The 22,803-nt window shown below is 54.1% G+C and overlaps 3 protein-coding genes across 6 annotated transcripts in view; 1 reads left to right on the top strand and 2 right to left on the bottom strand.

The window, feature by feature from the left end:
* Positions 1-1,241: 1,241 nt before the first annotated feature.
* HECTD3 (HECT domain E3 ubiquitin protein ligase 3) lies at positions 1,242-12,882 on the bottom strand. Of its 2 annotated transcripts, XR_008967076.1 has the most exons (22): positions 12,556-12,882; positions 12,322-12,482; positions 11,838-11,930; positions 11,440-11,575; positions 10,884-10,999; positions 10,506-10,619; positions 10,058-10,140; positions 9,524-9,689; positions 8,970-9,051; positions 7,879-8,061; positions 7,167-7,219; positions 6,784-6,848; positions 6,251-6,354; positions 5,835-5,954; positions 5,401-5,490; positions 4,848-5,054; positions 4,345-4,474; positions 3,855-3,929; positions 3,572-3,653; positions 3,380-3,451; positions 2,152-3,120; positions 1,242-2,120 (listed from the first exon to the last, which is right to left on the bottom strand). XR_008967076.1 is itself a non-coding variant. In XM_057390593.1 (21 exons), the coding sequence occupies exons 1-21, from the start codon at positions 12,880-12,882 to the stop codon at positions 3,036-3,038; spliced, it is 2,544 nt and encodes an 847-aa protein (XP_057246576.1). In that variant the 3' UTR covers positions 1,242-3,035. The 2 variants fall into 2 exon arrangements, 1 of the variants encoding a protein (XP_057246576.1); XM_057390593.1 differs by having other exon boundaries at positions 1,242-3,120.
* Positions 12,883-12,976: 94 nt separating this feature from the next.
* Positions 12,977-17,579, top strand: UROD (uroporphyrinogen decarboxylase). Of its 3 annotated transcripts, none has more exons than XM_057390594.1 (10): positions 12,977-13,034; positions 13,988-14,100; positions 14,178-14,257; positions 14,420-14,482; positions 14,581-14,778; positions 15,009-15,170; positions 15,448-15,585; positions 15,728-15,828; positions 16,077-16,143; positions 16,327-17,579. In XM_057390594.1, exons 1-10 carry the CDS (start codon positions 12,982-12,984, stop codon positions 16,489-16,491), a joined length of 1,140 nt encoding a protein of 379 aa, XP_057246577.1. In that variant the 5' UTR covers positions 12,977-12,981; the 3' UTR covers positions 16,492-17,579. The 3 variants fall into 3 exon arrangements, with proteins under 3 accessions (XP_057246577.1, XP_057246579.1, XP_057246578.1); XM_057390596.1 differs by lacking the exon at positions 12,977-13,034 and adding an exon at positions 13,151-13,232; XM_057390595.1 differs by lacking the exon at positions 12,977-13,034 and adding an exon at positions 13,241-13,359.
* ZSWIM5 (zinc finger SWIM-type containing 5) overlaps positions 17,570-22,803 on the bottom strand; it is a 29,859-nt gene continuing 24,625 nt past the window's right edge. Inside the window, exons 11-13 of the mRNA XM_057390591.1 lie at positions 20,741-20,904; positions 20,380-20,461; positions 17,570-19,962 (exon numbers count right to left, since the gene is read on the bottom strand). Coding sequence (XP_057246574.1) covers positions 19,100-19,962; positions 20,380-20,461; positions 20,741-20,904 — 1,109 coding nt within the window. The 3' untranslated portion in view covers positions 17,570-19,099. The remainder of the gene's footprint in view (positions 19,963-20,379; positions 20,462-20,740; positions 20,905-22,803) is intronic.

Below are 22,803 nucleotides of genomic sequence, written 5' to 3'. Positions count from 1 at the left end.
CACCTCATCTTTGCAGAGCAAACTGAACAGCATGATTTGTGGGTTATCCTGGCATCTCTCCACAGCAACCATATTTTCTCAGACCCTTTTACTGTGCATCAGATGTCCTCACTGCTGCAATGGACTCCTCCTCCTGCTGAAAGGGCTTTCACAGGTCTCTCCTCTCCAGTACAACACCACAGCAGCAACTACTTCAATTCTCTAACATGTATATGGTGATAACACAAAACAGACAGTAAAACAGTGGTTTATCTGGTAAAACAATGTTTTTTTCAATATGCTTGCAGGAGTTAAATCCAGACCATCCTGGATGAACCCCTTTCGCCTAGGGCCAGGGTCCTGTTACTAGAAGTAGTTTTTAAACAGAAATCCCTGGCACAAGTTCGATCCCTGCCCCAGAATTTCAAGAAGCTCTTGGACAGCACTCTTCTCAGGAAATAAGAGGTCAGGTGCTAAAATCTTTGCTGGAAGGAAGAGTAGAGCATTGTGGAAAATGTGGGAAAAACTATAGTTGGTAACTCCACRGTCATCAAGTGCTTCAGATTAGGGAGGGCCTAGATCTAAAGTGAGGCAGSGTAAGACTGGAAGTTTGATCACAGTGTCCAGGGCTGTACAAGTCGTGAGCATCTCCAAAGATGAGGTGCCATGATGCTCTTAGTGAAGGATCCCACTACTTGAACCAGGTTCTGCTCTCAGCATCGCCTTGCACAGCAGCTCTCTCCATCATAGAGGGCTGGGGCTGTGTACATGGATAATGAGAGCTGTCGAAGCACCATCTCATCTCTGTGAGAAACCACAACTGTTCTGGGTATACCTCCGTAATTACCTCAGTTAGTCTCTGTCAGCTGCAGCTTCTTCCAAGGGCAGRGGAGCCAGAGGCCCCTGCTCCCCCAGAGCTGATCACCCCAAGCAGCCCTAGATGGCTCCTAACCTGCTCATTCCCACAGGGACATCAGCTCATCCTCCACCAAAGACTTGGGCCATCTTACCCATCCARCCCTGAACCACTTACCAACCAATGATCTCCTGCCCAGCAATAACGAGAGAAGTCAATTTTATTGCTGCTTCTAATTCTGCTTAGTAAATAACRTAAYCTCCAGCWGACCTCCCATRGAGACAAGTGGGTAAGGTYGGAAAAAACAGTATCAATGCTATCCCAATGTCAGTCCCTTTCAGATCTAGRACGGCTCATTTAAAATCCCACCTTSCTGCTGAAGGATCCTTCCTCAGCACTCCTGAGGACAAGCCAGGCGATCAAAGTCCTTTTACCAGCTTGCTCATGCCCATTTATAACAGACACCCTAGGAAGTGACTCAGCCACCAGCACGCAAGAGTATCACACTGGCTCTGCTCYTGTTCCCGTCCACACTGGTGAATCAGTGGTTGGAATCAGCCACAAAGCCAAAGAGATCAATTCTGAGACAACTCTAGTATTTACAGAAAACTTCCTCCAGCAGACAGAAAACCTCGTCCTTCACACCCACCCAGCTGAGCATGGAAGGCCTTGCTGCAGGCAAGGGCTGCCATAAACAGCCTCCCCATTCACCCTGTGCTCTCTCCACTCACCATGATGCAGGAGATGGCAGCACATGCTCCTTYCTGATCCTACATCCTTTTTAGCACAACCCTCCTTGGCAGGTGTAGGAACACAAGTTTCAAAGCAAACTCGTGAAAAAATGACTCTGTTTGCAATTGGAAGTGATTTCTGGATGACAGACTCCTTCAGTAGAGGAGAAGCCATGAAACATTAAGACAGGATAAATCTTAACTCACAGCACCAGCCCTGCTCTAGTGCAGCTCCAGTGACTCTGTGACTCATAGTAGTGGTAGTCCAACAGGCTGAAGATGGAGCTGGAGGTATAAATGTAGATKAACATCTAGTAGCTCCCAGTGCTAGCCAATGACTAGCCCTGCCCAGAGCTGGAAAGATGCACGAATGTTTCCAATGGTCTTAAAGTTATAAAGGTTTCATTGCCCACTCCTCACTCACACAGCATGTGTCCATCTGCTCAAGGAGCTCCAACTCTTGGTACCCAGTTTCTACACTGCCCTAGGGCAAACACTTCTCTTGTTCCACCTGAAACCTCCACCTCCCTTCCCATGGACGAGGGGAGCAGAGCCTGGTGCTGCCATGCCTGTTACTGTTCTAACCTCTGCAGTCTGGAAGATGAACTYGGACCTGATGGCAGATTTCCACAAGAACTAGAAAAGATTCATTTTACTACTGGCTTTCAGGGGTAAACTGAGGCTCAAAGAGTCTGGGAGAATAGCTGCCAGGCCACCAGCATGCTGGATGAAGAWCTAAAAGAACAAAAGGGAAGCAGACAGTTCCCACTCACTGTGAGGGAACAACTTCCCCAGCAGTTGTTGCTGTGCAAGAGGTCAAGGAACCACAGGACCTCAGATTTTGTGTGATGTAAAAGCATGAGAATCCCTTTGGAAGCRCCCACAGTCCTGCTGTGCAGGTCTGTTCTGACACCTGGTGGCCAAAGYCACCCCTGCAGCACCTGCCACCAGCCTGCCCCATTCTTCTTAATCCTGGCTGAATGATCTGGTTTCCATTGACCTCATGCAAGAGCAGGAACAAGGGCAAAGGAGTGTGATCAGGACACACCGAGCATCTCAGCCACCCTGTAGTCTCAGCAGCAGCTCAAAGCTCCCTGTCTTGTGCCCTAAGCTGCTGTGCTGCTTTGTCTCCCTACCCCACTTTTGTTTGAGCAGAGTGCAGCCTGGAATGAGTGAGAATTGTGGAACTACAAGAACACGTGGAGAAGAATCTCATTACAAAAGCCTACCAGACCTTTCCAACGCATGAGTGCTCAGCCAGGGTTCCATCACTGCAATCACATTCACGCATTTACAATCCGAGCTAGCTCCCACCCTGCTGAAGACCCAACCCTCCATGTCCACTGCTGGGAGCCAGGCTTCACACCTATRTATTTATTATATATACACATCCCGTGGGGACAAGGGAACTCTTTCCACTGCATGGCTTTCTTGAACGATTGTCCATGCTGCTTGGTCAGGCTGCAACATCACTCTTCCCACGGACTCATATCTGTGTCAATGGCCACGCAGTTATAGGCAGCATAGCGCAACTTCTCTTCACATACCTTGGCTCTAGGGATGGCAGGAAGGAAACAAAAATAAAARATAAGGAGGAGCTGCCACTGCTGCATTTGCAGTTGTGAGGACAAGATGTTTTCTGAAATGGAAGATAGGCTTCACCAGGGCCTCACAGAAGGAAACCCAGCAGCCACGTGGGACAGGCAGGGAACGTAAGTGTGGCAAAGGGATGAGGCCCTATGGGTCAACACCAAGATTAAGAMGAGAGCCCAGAAACAAAGTCCCCAAGACACGGGGAAGCACCAAAACTTACGTGGCATAGTTGGGCAAGAAGAGAGTGCTGGAGCAGGTGGATGACTCAGGCAAAGCATCTGTGGTCTCTGAGCTGGAGAGAAAGTAACGAACTGGTTAGAACCAGCAGGCCAGTGAGGCAGTGGAGCCCAGACAACACACMCCTTTGGTGTGGGATCTGTCAGCCTTGCAGTCTACAAAAGAACAGACTTACCCCATCTTGTCTGGATAGATGTAGATCCGTGCTGGAAGGCGGCTTCTGCCAGTGACAAATCTGAGGAAGCGACTGCGATCCTCTGTGAAGGAAAAGCAAAGACATGGGCAAATCCTAGAGGTATATGAGAAGTAGAGCTGCTTCCAGGTATCCCCAGCACTAGCAAGCACTTTCTTCTGCCTAGTTGCTTGCTTTCCTTGGGTGGTTTCACCCTCCCAGCTCCCAGCCTGCAGGCAGGAGCTGTCACAGCACAAGATACACAAGGAYAGAGCAAATTGCTCACCATTGGTGAAGTTGTTGAGTGCTTCCCAGAAGTACTGCACACGGGTGTCCTGTGGCTCAAAGTCCTCAAACCGGGCTGTCAGCAAAGATACAGAAAAGGAGTTTAATAAAGGTCTGAGCTCCTCCATCTTTGGCAATGCAGGAAGAAACCTCTGGGTGCTGGCAAGGTGTGATTACATAGACCCAAGGTGCGAGGAACACATATAGTCAGGCTCCTCTCAGGAAGCACAGCCAAGTCCACATCTCGGCTCCAAGGGGCTCAGATACTGGCATGCTAGGCATGACCCAGCCTCTACTCTGAGGACCAGCATAGAGTCAAGGGACACCCCTGCCCCTATCAGCACCCAGCTAAAGGCAAGAAGTACACAGGCCCATATTCTCACTGTAAGAAAGGCTAATACTGGCCTCCTACACTTTTCCTTGTGCCAGCACAAGACGGAAGTCTTGTTTTCAGAGTTTTCAGCAAAAGCCTTCTTACTGTGTCCACTTACTGAGCTTCTTCAGGGCATCAACCGTGACTTCTGGATCTCCACAGACCTTTTTTTCCAGTTCCTGCCATGTAAGAAGGTCAAGAACAGCTTGGGGCACCACCTTCAGCAGCCCAGCCTGCATGGCCATGATCTAAAAAGGAGACAAGGCAGGTAAGCAGCACTTCCCTGACCCATGGTTGAGCCTAGGTACTCTACTGAATTCAAACCATGTGATTGCTCATCACATGCTCCAAGGTATCTGAAGAAAAGGGGCAGGATCCTAGAGACATGCATCCCTGTTTATTCAGAAAGCCTGTGTCAGAGCTGTGAATAAAACCCCCTCTCACCCATGCTAATAAGAAGCCACTTCGATTCTCAACAACTCCATAGGATCGAGGACCTCACCACAAGGGCTGGATACCACTGCCCTAATGAGCACAGGGACACTAACCACGGTGCATTTTAACAGAAACAGGTTGGGGACATGTCTCTGGAAGCTAACGACTACGGTGGGCCAGTGTCACCTGCTCCTTGCTCTCCTCCAGCCGAGCCTTTTGCACCAGGCGGATGAACTCCTTGCGGTCCTCGTAGCRCACGGCGGTGTTGCTGCCATTGGGGATCAGCTCCACCATGCGCTGGTCACTSAGCACTGTTGTGTAAGTCAGCTCATTCCCAAATTTGAACTCAAAGGTGTCTTTGTCCATGACTTCCATCACCTCCAGGAGCTTCACCTGTCCAGACCCCAAATAAGTGCTTGTTAGAGAGATGGCAGGTGAGTTGTGACGGGCCCAAGCCCTCATCTTCTCCTTTCCCAGACAAGTGACAGTGATACACCRTGGGATATGCTGTCCTAGAGCTGTTTAGCAGACCCTGGGCCATTGTACATTTGAAGCAGCAATCAGCTTGGCTGCATCTCTGTAACAGCATTTGGTGCGTCCTACAGCTAAGAGGTGCCCTTTGCTGTGTTTCTCTGACATATCATAGGAGGAAGCAAATACAGGAGGACAGGGACACAAATCACCACCTTGCTGAGTGCCACAAGTGATAAGGTAGGCACAGCCTCCCAGTCCCTCTCACCAACACAGAGTCCACAGCAGGGAAGTCTTTGTTCCAGCTGACCTCTTCYCCCGTTAATTGTTTCCATACAAAGCCAGGAAGAGCCAGGACCTGAAGAAGAACGGAGATTTTATTGAGTCTGTGTGAAAATGAGACATCCCCAAAGATGGAGATAGGGCTCAACAATGCAGACACAAAGGAGCTTCCCTGGTTCCCCCTCCACGTGTGGAATTCGCAGTAGCTGAGTAAAGACCAGACACCATTTCCCAAGCTCTCAGCAGCATCCCCCAAAACCTAGGCTGTGAGTTCTCCAAAYTGCTTGGCCCCAAACACCTCTTGTCAGAGTCTGTGACCACAGAGCATTCCCACACTCCTGCTGTTGGACAGGCTGCAGGAGAGGACTAACAACTCCCTCTGCAGCCAGTATCCTCACAGGGACAGGGTTGAAAACTTACCAGAAACTCTTTGCCCCTCAGAGCTGCTCCCATGATCTGCCCGATCCACTCATACTTTGGGAAGTCTTTACAGGAGGGGTTGGGGACATACATGTCCCTGGCTTCTCCAGTGCCGTTACCCTGCAGGAGTGGGAGGCAAAACTCCAAGTCATGATCTCAGCTGCGCAATTCTCACAGCAGAATTGGGCTAAACCCCCCATCCTCCATGGCAATATTCCCAGTGAGAGACCAGTATCTGACAGACACTTGTCAGCATATTCTAAAATGAAATGCCAYAAAGCAAATTACCCAACCCCTCACAAAGTAAAGCTGTGGACCCACAAAAGTAGGTATGTCCCTGGCATGCAAGGGGACAGGGACAGYACTGCATTGCCAGACACGGAAGGATTTGCCCCAGACATCCCGATGCACAGCACCTGGTTGGACGTGCGCACAAAGAAGGGCAGAGGCACGGGGGTGTCTGCTGAGCTGGGGCACAGCTCCTCTGACATGTCTGCCAGGCTGTCCCGAAAACCACCACCTGCAACCCCAAAAGAAGGGCATTTTTAGTGATGTGAACTCCCCATATGCTGACCCTCAGATTTATGGAAAAAAGGAATTCTAGTCCAGTCTGGCTCTGGGTTGAGCAGAAGACTCGTATTAGAGCTTTATGGTACTGGAGGAAGTAAGACAGGAGAAATAACAACCCTGCCTGGCCTGTGGAGAACAGTCAGAAGGATCATTTGCATGGGTAAAGCTGCTGTTAGTGACTAATGGAGGTCTGGTCCCCCTCCCAGCAAACAGGATTCCTTATATGGGACACAGCCARAGGTGGCAGGATAAGGCAACCTGCCTTCCCTCTGTCCTCCACGGGAATAAACACTGGGAGCAAACAAGAACCCCTACAGTAACAGTCACCTCATCAACCCCTGACCACCCCAGAGGAGCCCTGGCCTCCTGCAGCCCCTACCTTGGTCGATGATGCCCTCTGCGATAAATTTGCACTCCCACCACTGGTCATAACGCAACGGCCACCTGTGGAGAACCAGGCATAGCCTGAGGTGCTGCTCAAAGCCAAGGAGGTGCTGGGAAGGCAGCAGGCACAGCAGCAACACCAAGGGACTAGGATGGAGCAGCCTGGGCTTAGGACAGGACAAGATCTCAATCTCCAGAGACAGCTGCATCCTCGGGAGGTGACACCTTGGAGAACAGGCCTGATCCCATGGCTGAGCTGGCTCCTGTCCCAGCAAACCCACTCCTGAGTAAAGGACATGGGCTTCCCAAACACCCAGCTGTGACAGAACACAGCTCCCAGCACTGCACTGTGCCTTCCCTCCCCCAGACACTGCTTACCTATAATCTAGAGGTTTTTCAAATTTGTCTGAGGGTTTCAGGCCTTCATATACCTGCAACAAGCAGAGATGATCAAGGYTGGTATCCCCTCTCCAGGAGAACTGCTGCCAGGTGAAGGCAGGAAATTGGAGGAAATCTGCTTTGCTCAAACACATTAAGTACTGACCAAAGATGACCTCTAAATGGTCTAAAAGCCTTTCATTTTTGGAAAGGGAACACTAATTACATTGTTACSATTGCTGGCCTCAGAGGTACATCAAACACATCAAGCCTCACAGCAGTTTGGGGTGTTTGTGCACACACAGAGCCCCAGATCTCTTGGAGGTGGGGAGAGAATGCACACAGCATTGCTGTGAAACCACAACACAGGACTGTATGCAGCTGCTTGACTGTTGTCACCAAGAATTCTTTGCTGCCTTTTTAGTGCGACAAGATTGTTACACTCTCCATTAACAACATGCCACAGAGAGCATCCAGCATAGTGTACAGATTTCAACTTAGAGATCCCAAATCCCCCCTAGATGTTATTCCCGGATATGGGATCATCAGCACATCTAACTATAGAGCTGTARGTCATGTGAAGAGGCCTTGAAGGCTTGGGCATTCTCCAGCTCCAAGCTGTCCCTTCCACTCATCTTTATGCAGATTATTTTGATTTTGGGATGCCCTACTCTCCTCAGAGCCTGCAGGGACCTTCCAGGAGGTACAGTACCTGGGTGAAGACAGCATTCTTGCAGCTGGGGTCCAGGGCAGGGTTGTCCCGGTGCTCCATGGCCAGGCGTCGGTTAATGTAGAGYCTTGGCATGAAGTTGGGCTTGCTGGTCTCAGAGTCCTTCAGACACTGGGTAATGAGAGCTGTGCGCTTCTTGGACAGCAGCAAGAACTGCTTGATGTGCTGCCAACAGGGATGGACAAAACATGTCACCTATTTCCTGCTGAAGCCATCACACCTCAGGGTTTCTCCCTTTTCCAGGGCCTTCYAACACAGACACATTCTCATTGACAATATTTGCTCTCCCTCTGCCTCTGAAAGATTCTGCATTCTGGCTTAAGGGAGAYAACAAGCTCAGCCCTCAATCCATCAGCTGTCATCTGATGCTCACACTCCAGCATTGCTAAGACTCTCCTTTACCCTCACTCTCACCAGAACACTGGTCCTGCTATCCCTTTTATTTGTAACCAAAGCCACTTCCCCTACACAAACAAGATTCCTCAAATGCTTTGGGTCATGTGTTGATCTGGCACAGGAATTACAATGCTTGCTGACACTAGGCCTGGAAACACACAGAATGGGGCCACCCCAGTAATGTCCAGCAAGGGCATTCGTGGAGAGGATGTAAGAAAAACAGACAACTGAAGGGATGAACTCAGCACTATGCAAAGGATGAAAAGCAAAAGCTTATTAAAGCCAGGAAAGAAATTACTGGTAAAAGCCTTGATGTTTGGACAAGCCAGCTCAAAGCTGCTGGCAGGAAGTGCAGGAACAGAGTGTCCTGGGCTGAGATTTGGAGGGGATATGCATCCAGCTTGCGTGCCCAGTGCTGCTATGGTCCAAGTCCCTTTGAGGGTGAAATATTCTGGTCTGATTTTACTTGTTACCCCACAGCTACATGCTTCCACATCAGCAGTTTTGCAGGAAAATAAGCACTATCACCTTTCACAGTGTTAATGACCTGAGCTTTGACGGGTATTTCCCTCCAGCTGCTTTAAAGGCAACAAACCCTGGCCTCCTCCCTTGCCACAGCCCAAGCACCATCGCCCTACCAGACTGAGGACCAAAAAGACCCAGAGCCAACTGCTCACCTTGAGTTTGCTGAATGTGCCAACAGTGTGGTCCCAGGCTGGAACCAAGTGATGCAGCACACTGTCCAGGAGCTTGATGAACCTAAATCCCATAGAAGAAGGTATTGAAACACAGGAGGGCCGGGGATCTGCACAAGCCTATTCCAGACCACAYACCCCTGAATACAAGCAGCAAAATAACTGATCCAAACCAAACCCAGCATAGATTTTACATCATGGAGTCTTTGGTACTAAATTCCCACTTCCTGGGCACTGCAAGGATCTTGTACTCCTTATAAGGGACTTTGCATGTACCTGCCCCCGATACCGCACAGCTACCTTGTGCTTGTGACATGCAAGATACTGTCAACTTGAGCAACAGAACTCCTCTGAAAGCATAGGGGAGCCACTACAGAGAGCCCACTTTGTTCCCAAATGACTGCTGTTTTCTCCAGTGTCCAGAATGTCTGCYTCAAGGGACTCTCACAGTTTTACAGCTCCTAGCCATGCACATGCTGGAGATGGCATCAATCCCTGCAGGCAATGGCACCTGTCTGCTCCCCTGCACGCAGTACCTTTGAATGAGCACGGCCCGTCGGTAGAGCAGGTCAGGGTCAGTCCCTTCTAGGCGAGGATAACGCACCAAATTGGGCAGCTGGAACATGTCAGCACTGAGCCCCAAGTCCCTCTGTCGGGAGGATTTGATTTTGATGCCTCGGATACGAACATCAATCCCATCATCTGCCAAGGAAGACCATAGATGATATGCTAAGATCACAGRAAATCAAGCCTTAAATAAAGTGTGGGAGGTCTATAAGCAAAAACAGTAGGAATGTACCAGMTCCACCAGCTCTGCGACTGGGCACAGAGAGCCTGAAATACTCTGTGAAGAAGAAGCAGTGCATTTACAGGAGGAAAAAAGTTAAATAATTGAAAGCAGAGAAAGACAGGATGAAAGCTGAGAACTTGCAAAACTGAGAAGAGCAGTTTCCCATGGTTCCACTGCATCTCATCTAAAAGAGTCCACAGGGAAAAGAAGTACAAGTCACAGAACAATGTACAGTACCTTAGAGGTGCATTATAGATGAGGCAACAACAGTCAGTCTTACCTCTGCACTCCACAATCCGGATCTCGATGACAGGCAGGTGTGTTGTCATGTCCTCAAGGATGCACACATCCCCAATGTAGCTCCTGCAAACACAGCACAGATGAAGACTGAAGGGCTGTTCCCTTGCCCATCCTGCCAAAACCCACTCAGACACTTGTAAGGGAAGAGGGTTTGCWTCTTTTGAAATGGGAGCTTATGGTAAGAACCCAAACCCAGCTGGCTACAATACAGCTGAATGCCTGAASCTGCTGGTGACTCAGGTCCAGGTGCCATGATTCAGATTTGTCCCACAATCAGGAGAGCCCTGACAMCAGTACCATGCTATTGCAGGAGAGTGAACCCACATCCCAGAGAGCCTGCTTGGTGCTGCATGACTGCTTAAGGCCAGTATTCAGTACCCTGGGCCTCTGCAAGATCCACGCCACCCTGTGCGCCTCCACCCACTCACTCATCAATGCCGACGTCATTCAGTTTCTTCAGATTGTCCCCCTCGCCACCATASACAGCAACCCGCTTGGGCATGAAGTTCTCATCAGTGGTATCCACTGTCAGCAGCAGCTTCCTGCAAAGAGAAGCAGGACATGAGGAGAAGGCAACTACACCTGAACACCCATCACTGCTCCCCCTCATTGCCTGGTCACACTGTTACCAACCTGGGATTCCCTGGGTATCTGTGATAATGCTAAGACCCCATCAAGCCTAGAGCCAGAGGAAGGTCTGAGCGGCAAGAAATGCAGGGCAAATTTGGGCCATGACATCCAGGCAGAGAGGGAGCAGCAAATCTTGCCCCAGTCACTAGACAGCATGTAGAACAGAGATGACTCACTTGACAATGGTGCCTTTCTTCATGTTGAGCCGCACCCAATGCTGGCCCTGGGACCCATCACTCTCCCAGTATGTGTCAGCGTGGCTGTCAGTCAGGCATGACACATTGAAGTCTTCCTGGAAGAGGGCAAATGGATGAAAGGAAGATCAGATGGGGCTAGAATTAGCTTCTCTTCAGTAGTTACTTTCATCATTTATCTCAGTGTCAAGGGGCATCACACTGGCCTGTTCCCTTTGCTGGGCTTTGGGCAAACACCAGGAGTGCAGAGCACACAGGACACTGGGGTTGACCCTCTGAGGTGCTCTGGGGTCACAAACACACAGCACAGAGTATCAAGCCCTCCCTAAAATCAGTTTAGCAGCTAATATTAGCATTAGCTTCTCAAACCACTGTCCCTCCAGGGGCTACATCATACAACATGCTGCATGATGCTCCCCACTTTTCTCCCACATCCTCAAAGAGTCCAGACCAGGCCAGTGCAGCACAACAAGCACTATCCATGCTCCCCAATCCCACGGCATAGTGGGGCTGATGCAGCCTTGCCCCTTTAACCCACCGTGTATGACGAGACATCGATGCTGTCCACATACTGCTTAACGCTGCCCAAGTTCTCATCCTCCTTGCCAATGTGGTCATATAGAAAATGTACCAGATCTTCATCACATTCGTAAGTCCACGTTGGGGGCACAAACCTAGCAGGGAAAAAGGATTACTGGGTCTGGAGAGCCAGAGGAAGCCAGGCTAATGGGTCAAAAAAGACAGRTCCAGGTCCTGCTTGTTTGGTCTTGCTCTGTTTCCTGCTTTTTGCAAGCATATCTAGGACAAGACTGTGCTGTGCAGAGCTGCCTGTCTYCCCCCCTCTCCCCCAGGTCTGCAGAAGACAGCTGTCTGGGCAGTCACGGAGAGACAGCAGCTTGTCCCCCATCACAGCAGAAACCAGGAAACAGTTCATACCGAAGCTTCTCTACTGCAGCCTCATCCTGCTCCATGGGCCTGGGCTTTGCTCCGAGGCGCAGGGAGTATGTCAGATCCACCACCTGCTCCCATCTGAAACAACACAGAGCAGTGGAGGGAGTGAGAAAATTCCAGGAGGAACAAGAAGCTGGTGATCGAGTAGTAGCTGTAAGGGGAACATCTGTGTTCGAAGCCCCACCGCGCTCCATCCTCCATCGCTTCCAGCATCATCCGCTGCCCTTTCCTTTCCAACCATGTCTACTCCTTCCACACCCAGCTGGGCATGTGACAAGCACAGTGCCCGAGCCAAACCCGAGTTCACATCCGGCATCCCTCTTGCCTCACTTCCAYGAAACCTGTCCAAGCAGGCCGGGGGTTCCCCAGCCCAAGGCAGGAGGGACCGTGGGGCAGCATCCCGAGCCTGCACGGGGCTGAGCATCTCCTCGCTCCCGGAGACYCGCTGGGATACCGCGGCGGCCCGCACCTGATGACGGGTTTGTAGTCCACCCCAAAGAGCTGCTGTTGCCGCTGGATCCGCTCCGTGGACTCCACGGGCACCAGCCGGTCCCCGCCGTCGGCGTGCTTGCACACCAGCACCCATCCCTCCTCTAGATCGCAGCCGCTCCGGTACTCCTCCAGCTGCTCCTGTGGGGACAGCCGGCGGTCAGGCGGGGCCGGGCCGGGCCGAGCCCTTCGCGGGCCGCCTCACCCGCGTTACCTTGCTGAGCTTGACCCAGAGCCCGGCGCCGTTGCAGTACTCCTCGCCGGTGGCGCGCAGGCAGCCGCCCTTCCGCACCTCGATGGTGGCCCGCGCCGCCCGCTTGCCGCCCCGCGCCGGCCCCGGGCTGTCCCACACGCTCAGCAGGCTGCGGGCGGCGGCGGCGGCGGCGGCCGAGGGGTCCTTGCAGATCTTGTACTGCACCTCCCGCGGCACGTAACAGAGCGCGGCGGGCAGCGCCCGGGCGCGGCGGAAGCACTCGCTGCACTGCAGCAGGAACCGCAGCCGGCCCAGCACCTGGTGCGGCGCCTCCCCGCCCGCCTTCATCGCGCTCCGGGCACCGGCTCCACGGGGCTCCGGTTTACGGCGAACCCCGCCCGCTGACAGGCAAGATGGCGGCGCCCGATGGGGCGGACGTAGGGCAAGATGGCGGCGCCCGTCCACGTACGGAGGAGCMAGCAGCGGGGCAAGATGGCAGCGTACGGCAGGACGGGAAGCGGGGCAGCGGGGGCAGCGGGGCGGGGCAATATGGCCGCGGGAGGAGAGGCGGGACTACGACAAGATGGCGATGCCGGTGGGGCGGGACGGGGGCGTGGCGGGGCGGACTGTGCCGCGTCGGGAGGCAACGGAGAGGCCGGGAAGCGGCGTAGGAGGATGGAGGGTGGCGACCGGATCCTGTGAGTAACCTAGACCGGGCAGGCCTGCGTCCCTTCCTGGTGTGGTGACGGGGGCATGCACCGGGGACTGCACAGGGTTACTGGTGTGGCTCTGGGAACAGCGATCTGGCACTATGGGGCCACTGGGGTTAGTGCTTTGGTGCGGAGATCCTGTTCTGGGGACACTGGTGTGGCTCTGGGGACACTGCTGAGGCACTGGAGTGGCCCTGGGGTTATGGTGCTGGCACCAGGGTCCGGTGCTGGGTCACTGGAGAGACTCGGGGTGCGGTGCCGATCCTGCACTGGCGGGGATCTGCAGGGCCACTGATGTGGTAGTGAAGTTTCTGGTCCCAGGTGGAGGGTTTGGGGAACTTTGTTCCCATGGTCCCTGCGGTTGCCGGGGTCCCCCCTCCCGGGGCAGGCCGGACTCCAGCAGCCCCATGGCGGAGAGGTTGGGGCCGGGGAGGTTGTGGCCGGGGAGGTTGGGGACATGTGCTCTGGCGCCCCGCGTGTCCCGAATCTCTCCAGGCGGGAGCAACTGGTGGCTCCGATAACTTAATCTCACTGGCCCTGGGCAGGGCATCGCCTCTCCCCGGGGGGCCGCGGTCCTCGGCAGGAAAAGGTCTTGTACTGTGGTGGGGAGAATTTATCATTCGTCACAGCCGGCCGCAAGCCCTTTCTGCGGTCAGGGACTGAGCCGCTCCTGCCGCAGGGGGCCCGGCAGGGTACCCAGACCCCTCGTGGGTGACAGCCTGTACCTGCTCTTTGCTCCATAGCCCCAAAGGCTTCCCCAAGCTGAAGAACGACACTTTCCTGCGCGCGGCGCGCGGGGAGGAGACGGAGCACACCCCGGTGTGGTGCATGCGGCAGGCGGGGCGCTACCTGCCAGGTGAGCGGCGGAGGCGGGCAGGGGGTACGGGGAGGCCTCAGCAAGCACCCGCTAACATCTTTGCTGGTCGCTTGCAGAGTTTCGGGAGACACGGGCGACACAGGATTTCTTTGCCACTTGCCGGAGCCCCAAAGTGTGCTGTGAGCTGACGTTGCAGGTGAGCATCAGTCAGGGGTCTGTGCGTTCTCTTCTCCCTGCGCAGATGGGGGTGGGGAGAAACCTTGGTTCTGGCCATCCTGGATGTTCCATTTGCTTGTCCAGATCCTCCATGGGGAGGGAGTTGCAACTCCTCACTAACACTGCCTCTTCCCCTGCGCAGCCGCTAAGACGATTCCCCCTGGATGCTGCCATCATCTTCTCTGACATCTTGGTGGTTCCCCAGGTGAGAGCCATGTCCAATGCTATGGGGAGCAGCAACTGAGAAAGGGGCAGAGTTTAGGGCTGTCTCATTCCTGCTTCTCCATTCTCYCCTGTTCCCAGGCACTGGGCATGGAGGTTGTCATGGTCCCTGGCAAAGGACCCACGTTCACAGAGCCCCTGAAGGAGGTGGARGATCTGCTGAAACTGAGACAGAAGGTGGACGTGACCGCGGAGTTAGGTTATGTCTTCCAGGCCATCACACTGACACGACACAGCCTGGAGGGCAAGGTGCCCCTCATCGGCTTCTCAGGGGCACCAGTAAGTGATGTGGCTCCTCCTTAGGGGTTTCCTTGATGGGCTCCTCTGCTCTCCTGGGGTGACACCAGTCATGACATCCCTAAAGGGGTGCGTAAGTGGAGGATATTCAGTGCAGGAGCAGCTGTGCCTCAGGCTCTGCGGTGCTCACATGTCCTACCTTCAGTACTGTGACTGGGGCTTTGTGTCTTYGTTCATCTCCATCACCTTCCTCACTTCACTCCTTCCTGCAGTGGACCCTCATGTCCTACATGATTGAAGGTGGTGGCTCCTCTACAATGGCCAAGGCCAAGAGCTGGCTCTACCGTCACCCCGAGGCGAGCCACCGGCTACTGCGGCTGCTGGCTGATGTCATCATTGACTACCTGGTGGGACAGGTGGCTGCTGGAGCGCAGGTGTGTCCTGGGGCATGGGGATGGCTAACAGGAGGACAGGGACTGGGGACAGATAGCAGATAGGGTCCATCTTCTGGAGGGAGGAGGGACTGAGGTGCTGCTCTCTATGTCCCRTGGTAAAGTGGTTGAGTCGCYATCCCTGGAGATATTTGATAGACAACTAGATGTGACACTTGGGATATCCAYATACTGGTGGATTTGGCACTGCTGGGTTAACTGTTGGACTCAATAATCTTTAAGGTCTTTTCCAACCTAAAAGAATCTGTGTCCCTGGCAGGCGCTCCAGCTGTTTGAATCCCATGCYGGGCACCTGGGCCCAGACATGTTTCAGAACTTTGCCCTGCCTTACATCCGAGACATTGCCCAGGCTGTCAAGAGCAAGCTGAAGGAGGAGGCACTGCCCCTGGTGCCCATGGTGAGTCTAGGCTTCCTGGATTGACCCTGACATCCGGGGGCTGCTGGAGAGGGGTGCATCCCCTAGAATCTGCTTCTCCCATTCCAGCCTGTAGAGAGGGGTCTGACTCACAGCACTTGCTGCCCATCTCCTCCTTCCCCAGATCATCTTTGCCAAGGATGCGCACTATGCCTTGCGTGACCTGGCCCATGCTGGTTATGAGGTGGTCGGCCTCGACTGGACCATCCGGCCCCAGGAAGCTCGGTAAGAGTCTGACCCAGGGCTCTTGGGCAGGACCCCAGGCAGGGTACTCTGACCTCCTCCTCTGTCCTGAGCCATCCCAGGCCTGGGCATTGCTGCTCCAGAGGTGGGGAGAGTTGCGCCAYGATGCTACAGCGACCAAGGGCTGCACTGAGGGGTCCTGGGTGTCCTATGGTGGGGGCTACAGGCACCTGGCTGCCCTCAGCCTCTGTACCACACGCAACAACTCACCTGTTTSCTCCCTGCTGCAGTGCTCAGATAGGAAAAGATGTCACCCTGCAAGGGAACCTGGATCCTTGTGCTCTCTATGCACCCAAGGTGAGCCATTGCCAGTAATGGGGCTAATTCCAGCCTGTGTTAAAGGCCTTCTGCCTCAGCTTCCCCACCTGCAGTGCTGGCTCATGTCCCAGCAGTCCCCCAAGCTGGCTGGCAGGGGCTGGTAGAGGTGAAATACCCTGGGCTGGATGGGACTGGACACATGGTTTCCTACYGTACTTACAGGAGAAGATTGGCGAGCTGGTGAAGAAGATGCTGGAGGAATTTGGGACACAACGCTATATTGCCAACCTGGGCCATGGTCTCTACCCTGACATGAACCCTGAACATGTGGGTGCCTTTGTGGAGGCCGTGCACGCTCATTCCCGTCACATCAACAAGCACAGCTGAGCCTGGGACCCTGGGGACAGGACTCTGGTTTGGGCACAGTCACCCCTGTGTTGTTGGAAGGCTCACCCCAGGCTGGGCTGCAGCATTAAACCAGCACCTTCTCCACAGCAGCCGTGTGGCTCTGGCTGGGGGSATGGGGAACTGGACAGCCCTGAAGGAGGGGGGCAGTCATGGCACACTGCTGGAGGAGCACATGAGGTCAGGGGAGCCCCTGAGCTGTATCCTGCAGGTCAGGATAGGGAAACAGGGATGGCAGTGAACTGGGGGAGGATGCTTCTCCCTGCCAGGCTGCAGTGTATGTGCTGACAACAGAGGATGTGAGCTTAGAGCACAACAGGCATCTCCTGACAATGGATGTGCTCAGCCCTGTTAGGGAGGGTGGGCTGCCTGAAGCTGGCAGTCACGGCCTGGGAGCTTGGGGCTCACAGCCCACCACTGGCTCAGGTGCGAATGAGCAACATGACATCAACCCAGGGTAGCCCCAAGGGGCTGGGAAACCCAGCAGGATATCCCTGGGGGATATCTGGCAAAGTGGCAGGACAACCTCTGACACTGCACCCTACCACACTGGCTGGGATGGCAACAAAATCACCATRGCCCTCCAATTCCCAAAGCCTCTTTAGGACCATTCCCCTGGTCCTGCAGTGTTCCCCCATGCACGCCTCCCTATCTCCTCAGATCCTCAGGGTCAAGCTTGCCTGGGGCTCAGCAAACCCTGCAAAAAGTAGCTCAGGAACACTGAGTTACAACTCCCTGCCACTCCATCCCACACTCCAGTACACTCACTGTGGTTCAGGTTGGCTGCAGGGTGGATCAAGACATGAGCAGCAATGCTGCCCTGGACAGGGCATGGACAGGGCAGTGCCTCCAACATGGGCAAGGACCTGCTAACACCGTGTGTGGCAGCGAATTGCACCCAAAAGCARCCAGAGTGCCTTGTCCCTGCTCTGTCCCCCTCCTTGGGGCACAGGAGCTGGGTACCACMGGGGACTGTGACACTGCTCTGCAGAAGTGTGGTGACCCTCTGACTTCAGAGAAAGGCAGGAGAGACAAAGGCAGTAACGTTCATCCCTTTTATTATTAAACATCAGATGAAGAGGTCGCACACACACATACACGCACGCACACAAAAAAAAAAGAGAAAAAAAAAGGGGAAGGAAAAAAAGAGAAACAGACTGGTTGAAGACCGCTATTTCGGTGGCGACAGAGACCGAGTACAATTGGGTTCCTGGCCGGAGCGCGGACACAAGTCACTTGCCAAAAAAGTAAACCAGACAGCAGATAACTAGCGCACGTTCTCTAACTACAAGTCACCGCCCAGACCGGCCCTGGCCCCCCCAGCCCTCCCAACCCGCTGGCAAAGAAGTGAACCAAAAGTGAACAGGCACCGGCCCGGGGCTGGAGTGCGCCCCCAGCACCGGGTGAGCCGGGAAGGGCCGAGCGCTGGCTGCACCACGGAGCTGGGAAGGGCGCGGGAGGGCGACGCGGCTGTCCCTCCCTTCCCCTGGAGCCGGCAGCCCTGGTGCCCGCCCAGGCACTCGCATCCTGCACCCTCCCTGCGATGGGCTCGCGTTCTCATCGCCAGCATCCGCGTGTGTTCGAGCGAGCATCGCCCCGAGTTCCTTCCTTCGCTGTCCTCCAGCGCTGGGCTGCTGCTCCTCCGTCYGTCTGTCCRTCCATCCCAGGGCTGTGAGTCGAGKAGATGTTCGCCTCCCCCCCACACCCTTCTTGCTGCTGACGATGCCATGGGAACCTGAGAAACGTTCGCGTGCCTCCTCCTCTTTTTGTCTGTGGTTTTGTGTGGGTTTTTTAAATAATAGTTATAATAATAATAACAATAATAATAATAATAGCAATAATAAAAATAATCGCCCCAGCCCACAACAATTTCAAGTATCCCCCAAATAAAAGACAGAATTATAAATAATTATAACTTTACAATTTAATAATTGACACATATACTATAGTATTTACAGTATCATAAATGCTTTTTTTGTGTTACTTTTAGTAAGCAATCCCTGAGAACAGTTACTTTTACTTGTTTTTATTGAAGTATCTTCACAAATAGAGGAGTTTGCATGTCTCGGGCGGGCGGGAGAAGCGCTCTGCAAAGCCATCGCTTTTGGTGAYGCATGAGGTTCTAGTGTCGCAGGTTTCTTTGCTCGCTTTTTTTTTTCCTTTCTTTTTTTGTTTTTTTGTTAAATTCCCCAYATAATTTTAAAGATTTTTCACTTTGCAACCTTCATATCCCTCCAGCGACCGTGTCCTTCAGGAAAGAGGTATTAGATTTCCAGGTTAGCTTTTGGTATTGGCAAGGGAGGGCAGGGGGCTGAGTGAACCATCCTTTTTCCCCACGGTTGCCTTTTGGTTTGTGCCCAAGGAATCTCTGGATCCTCTCAGTGTGAGAAATGGTTAAATCCAAGAAAGAATAACACTAAAAGGAAAAAAAAAAAAGAAAAGAAAACAAACAAAAAAAAGAAACAGAAGACCAGAACAGAGCAGCCTCTGCCGATGGGGGGGAACGTGATCTCCACTTTCCTTCCTTCTTCTCTCCCGAGTCCCCGTGCTGCGGTCAGACCCTGCCAGTGAGCATGGCAGGAGCCGGGGCTCACCCAAACCGTTCCCGCACCAACAGCATCAGTTTTTTCTTGCCTTTGTAGATTTGTTTAAGATTGTCAATGAACTGGGCGAACTGTATGTGCCCGTCCTGCGCCAGGAGGAAGGTCTCCCTGGCCTTGCTGAGGAACTCGATGAACTCCCCATAGTGCCGTGGGCTGATGTGGGTGAGCCGGGAGTGGGTGGTGTTGATGTAGGCGCTTATCGTCGCGTCCAGCAGCTGCCGCAGGGGGGCTTTGTCGGTGGACATCAGCTTCCCCGAGTTCCTGCGCCCAGGGATGCCGGCCAGCCCTGGCGCTGTCATGGTGCAGCGGCGAAGGATGTCCGAGAGCACYGTGGCACAGTGCACGCTCTTCACCACCAGTGGGATGATGGCCGCCAGCTCGTTTTTGCCCAGAGAGTGGCTCAAGGCGCAGGCCCAGAGCACATCGTTGATGGCCGGGTGCGTGTCCTGGTTGTAGGCCAGGTTGAGATGTGTCATGGCCAACGAGGCCAGTTTGAAGGCTCGGAGTGGGTAGCCCCGGTGCTCCATGTAGCGGGCAATGGTGAAGAGCTGGGTGTAGGTCATGCCGGTGGAGGCGGCGTCGATGACGATCTGGTAGGCSGTCTCGAAGGCGATGTGGTCCTTCTCGCAGAGGGTCAGGGCAGACAGGGCGCAGTTCTGGGGGTCCTTCATGGCGCACTGCAGGGCCAGGGTGCGGGCACAGCTGGCCAGCTCYTCCCGCTGTGGGTAGTCCAGGCTCAGGCGCAGGATGGTGTTGTGGGACATCACTGTGGCCGCCACGATGCTGGTGGCTTCCGTGGGAGTGAACAGCGAGTACCAGCTCTGCAGGATGCTCACCAGGGCCCTCACTCCTGCAAGAAAACACTGGTGTCACAGCACAGCCCTGGAACCTGGCCCAGTTCATGGGGCTCCTCTGACACCCAGAGATAGGGCAAAACCMGCCCGCAGCAGTGCTGAGCTGCTGCCTCTGCCCCAAGAGGGAGCAGAGGGGCACAGGCAGAGGCCAACCTGCACKGCCATGCTGCAGAGCATAGAGAGCACCACTGGACTGGCCCGGGTACAGGGCACCCATCCCAGTCCCAAAACCGGCCACTGCAGCAGTCCCAACCCTGCCAGCTGACACTCTGAGGTACATTCAGTTACCCAGGAAGAAATGAGAGACCCAGGAGAACTCAGATGCTCAGGGCTAGGCATGACCCCAGGATCTCCACACCAGCCCCGCTCCCACTGCATGCAGGCCAGATCTTCCCAGCGCACATGGAACTCACCCACTTCGGTGGCACACGTCACCAGCCACCTCACCATCTCCCGCCGCCGCCAGTTGAGGGTGGACAGGGTCATGCGCATCACCTGTGAGGCAAACTTGGGGTGACTGGCTGCCCTGCAGGGCTCTAGTGAAGCCACCCAACAGAGCAGTGCTCCCCAAAAATCCCTCTGGTTCAACTGGCTCCCTGGCACTGCCTCACCTCCACCCAAACCACAGCGAGCACAGGCCCCAACTCAGGACCATGCAGGGGTCAATTTACTCCTTCCACAGGGGACACTCTGCTTGGCAGAAGGCCATCACCAGCACTGCTGCCACAGTGTGGGGGCAGAAGGGYCACCAGCATCCCCAGCATTATGCCATACCTGGAGCCCCAGTTCCAGTGCCACATTGAGCAGTGTTGTGTCAGAGTTGCTGTCGGCCGGCGTGGCGATCTTGAATGCGTCCTGAGCCAGCTTGAAGATCAAGGAGGAGGAGTGGATGTTCTTCTGGATGGCCTCCAGCACCGTGCGTAGGCGCAGCATGTCCCCTGGGTGCAGGCAAGAACAGTCAGGTGGCTCTCCATCTCCCACTGCCCTGGAGCCCCATCTCTTGCCTGCATCACATGGTGAAGAGTCCCTTCACCATGGCCAGCCCCTCTGGACACACATCCGGAGGGACAGCGATGCTGGATCAGGCCCTGCAGTCCAGTCTAAAATGGAGCATCCTCCCCAGGAAGCGATACATCCTACAGCATCCGTCCTCACTCAAGTTCATCCACTCACAGAGAGGACAAACAAACCTGAGTGATCCCAGACACGTCCTGTCTTTAGCAGACATCTCCAGGCACCTGGATGTTCCACCCTGGCCTCAAGTCTGACAGCTGTAAAGCAGCCTCTTCCCAGAAAAGGAGGGGCTTGGGGAGATGCTGAGTACTGAATGGCTGCAGAAACATCAGTCTTCATCCAGAACATTAGAAAGAAGAGGAAAAGCTGTTTGCTGCACACAGGCAGTCTTGCCCAGCAAGTCCCCTCTGCAAGCCTGGGCAGGGTCACCCAGACTTGCCGCACCTTGGCCCTCAATGTCCCAGGCCAGGCACACAGCACTCACAATCGAGACAGGCTGAGCTATCCCAAAGAAGGGGGTTCATGGCCCAGGGWTGGGCCCAGCGATGCCATGGGTCTCCTGCTACAGGAGGTCATGGGTGCTAGGATACATGATGGCACTAGATGGGGCAGGATCTKAGAAGAGGGACACATCGAGGCACATTAATATAATGATCCTGCATCTAGCTTGGAGAATCCTATCAGTTCCTGTGGGACACAGTGTGGGRAGCGGGACCTTTGGGGTGAGCGCAGACCAGAGATGCCAACATGCCACATTAGGGTCCATCTTAGCTTCTACTCCCAGTCATAGACTGAGCAGATGAACCTCATGCAAAGACAACCAAATCATGCACAGCARTGTGAAAACCCCAGTGCTGCACCTGGACACACAGAGATATCTCGGGTGACTCATAGCTAAAGATATCACCTGCCACCCACCACAGCCGCTTGCACTGCCACAAAAATCCAAGCCTCCCTAAAATGGCTYGCGGGGGCGCGGACAAGAGAGGCTGCAGGATCACACTGGGACATGCTGCAGCAGGGGAGCACCTGAGGAAGGGGACGGTGGGAAAAAGAGATGCACTCCAACAGCCCTCATCCCTGCCATAAAAACCTCACCCTATTAGGCACTGGGAGGGAGAAAAAACCTAAAGGATAAGCCAAGCACCAGTCCTCATCACGGCACTGCAAATCAGAGGCAGGACACCATCAGCTCTGGTAAAGCCGCCTAGAGGAGGAGGTGGCTGGAAGGAGAGAAGAGGCTGCCAAGGCAGTGAGGCTGGAGCTTTCTGACAGCTCATCCCCCTTCCGTCTCACCGGGAAAAGAAAAACCTTCCTCTGTCCAGTACCAGGACATCAGAGGACAGTGGTAACTGCTTGCCTCACTGACCCTCACAGGACAGAAGGTCCTCGCCATCCTGCTGGGGTTGGTTTCTGCTCAGGGGGATGTTTAATGAAAASCCTGTGCTCGCCTTCATAATTGTGCCTGGGCAGGAACCGAAGAGCMCCAAGAGACCAGGGAGGTGTTTCACGAGCCCCTTGCAGCTGGGACCAAAGCRTCCCACCAGCACCACTGATCCCATCTCCCACAAAAGCCACTTGTGGTTTGGTGCACAGGGAGGCCTTCTCCCTCCCACAGCCCAAGCAGGATCATTACCACAGGGCTGGAAGAGATAAAACAGAGGTGAAAGGATAAACAGCTTCAAACTAAACCATGGYATAACCCCATGACATGCCTGGCAGGGACTGCTGGCCTGGCAGTTGAGTGTGCTGCAGGGCAGGCATGGTCCTGCATCACCCAGGGCACTGCCCAAGACCTGCAGCACCGTGGTTGCAATGCCTGT

This window comes from Malurus melanocephalus, unplaced genomic scaffold (assembly GCF_030028575.1).
Source record: "Malurus melanocephalus ecotype Western Australia unplaced genomic scaffold, MMel_1.1 scaffold_28, whole genome shotgun sequence".
Taxonomy (NCBI): Eukaryota; Metazoa; Chordata; class Aves; order Passeriformes; family Maluridae; genus Malurus; species Malurus melanocephalus.
This window is presented reverse-complemented; position numbering and strand designations above follow the sequence as displayed.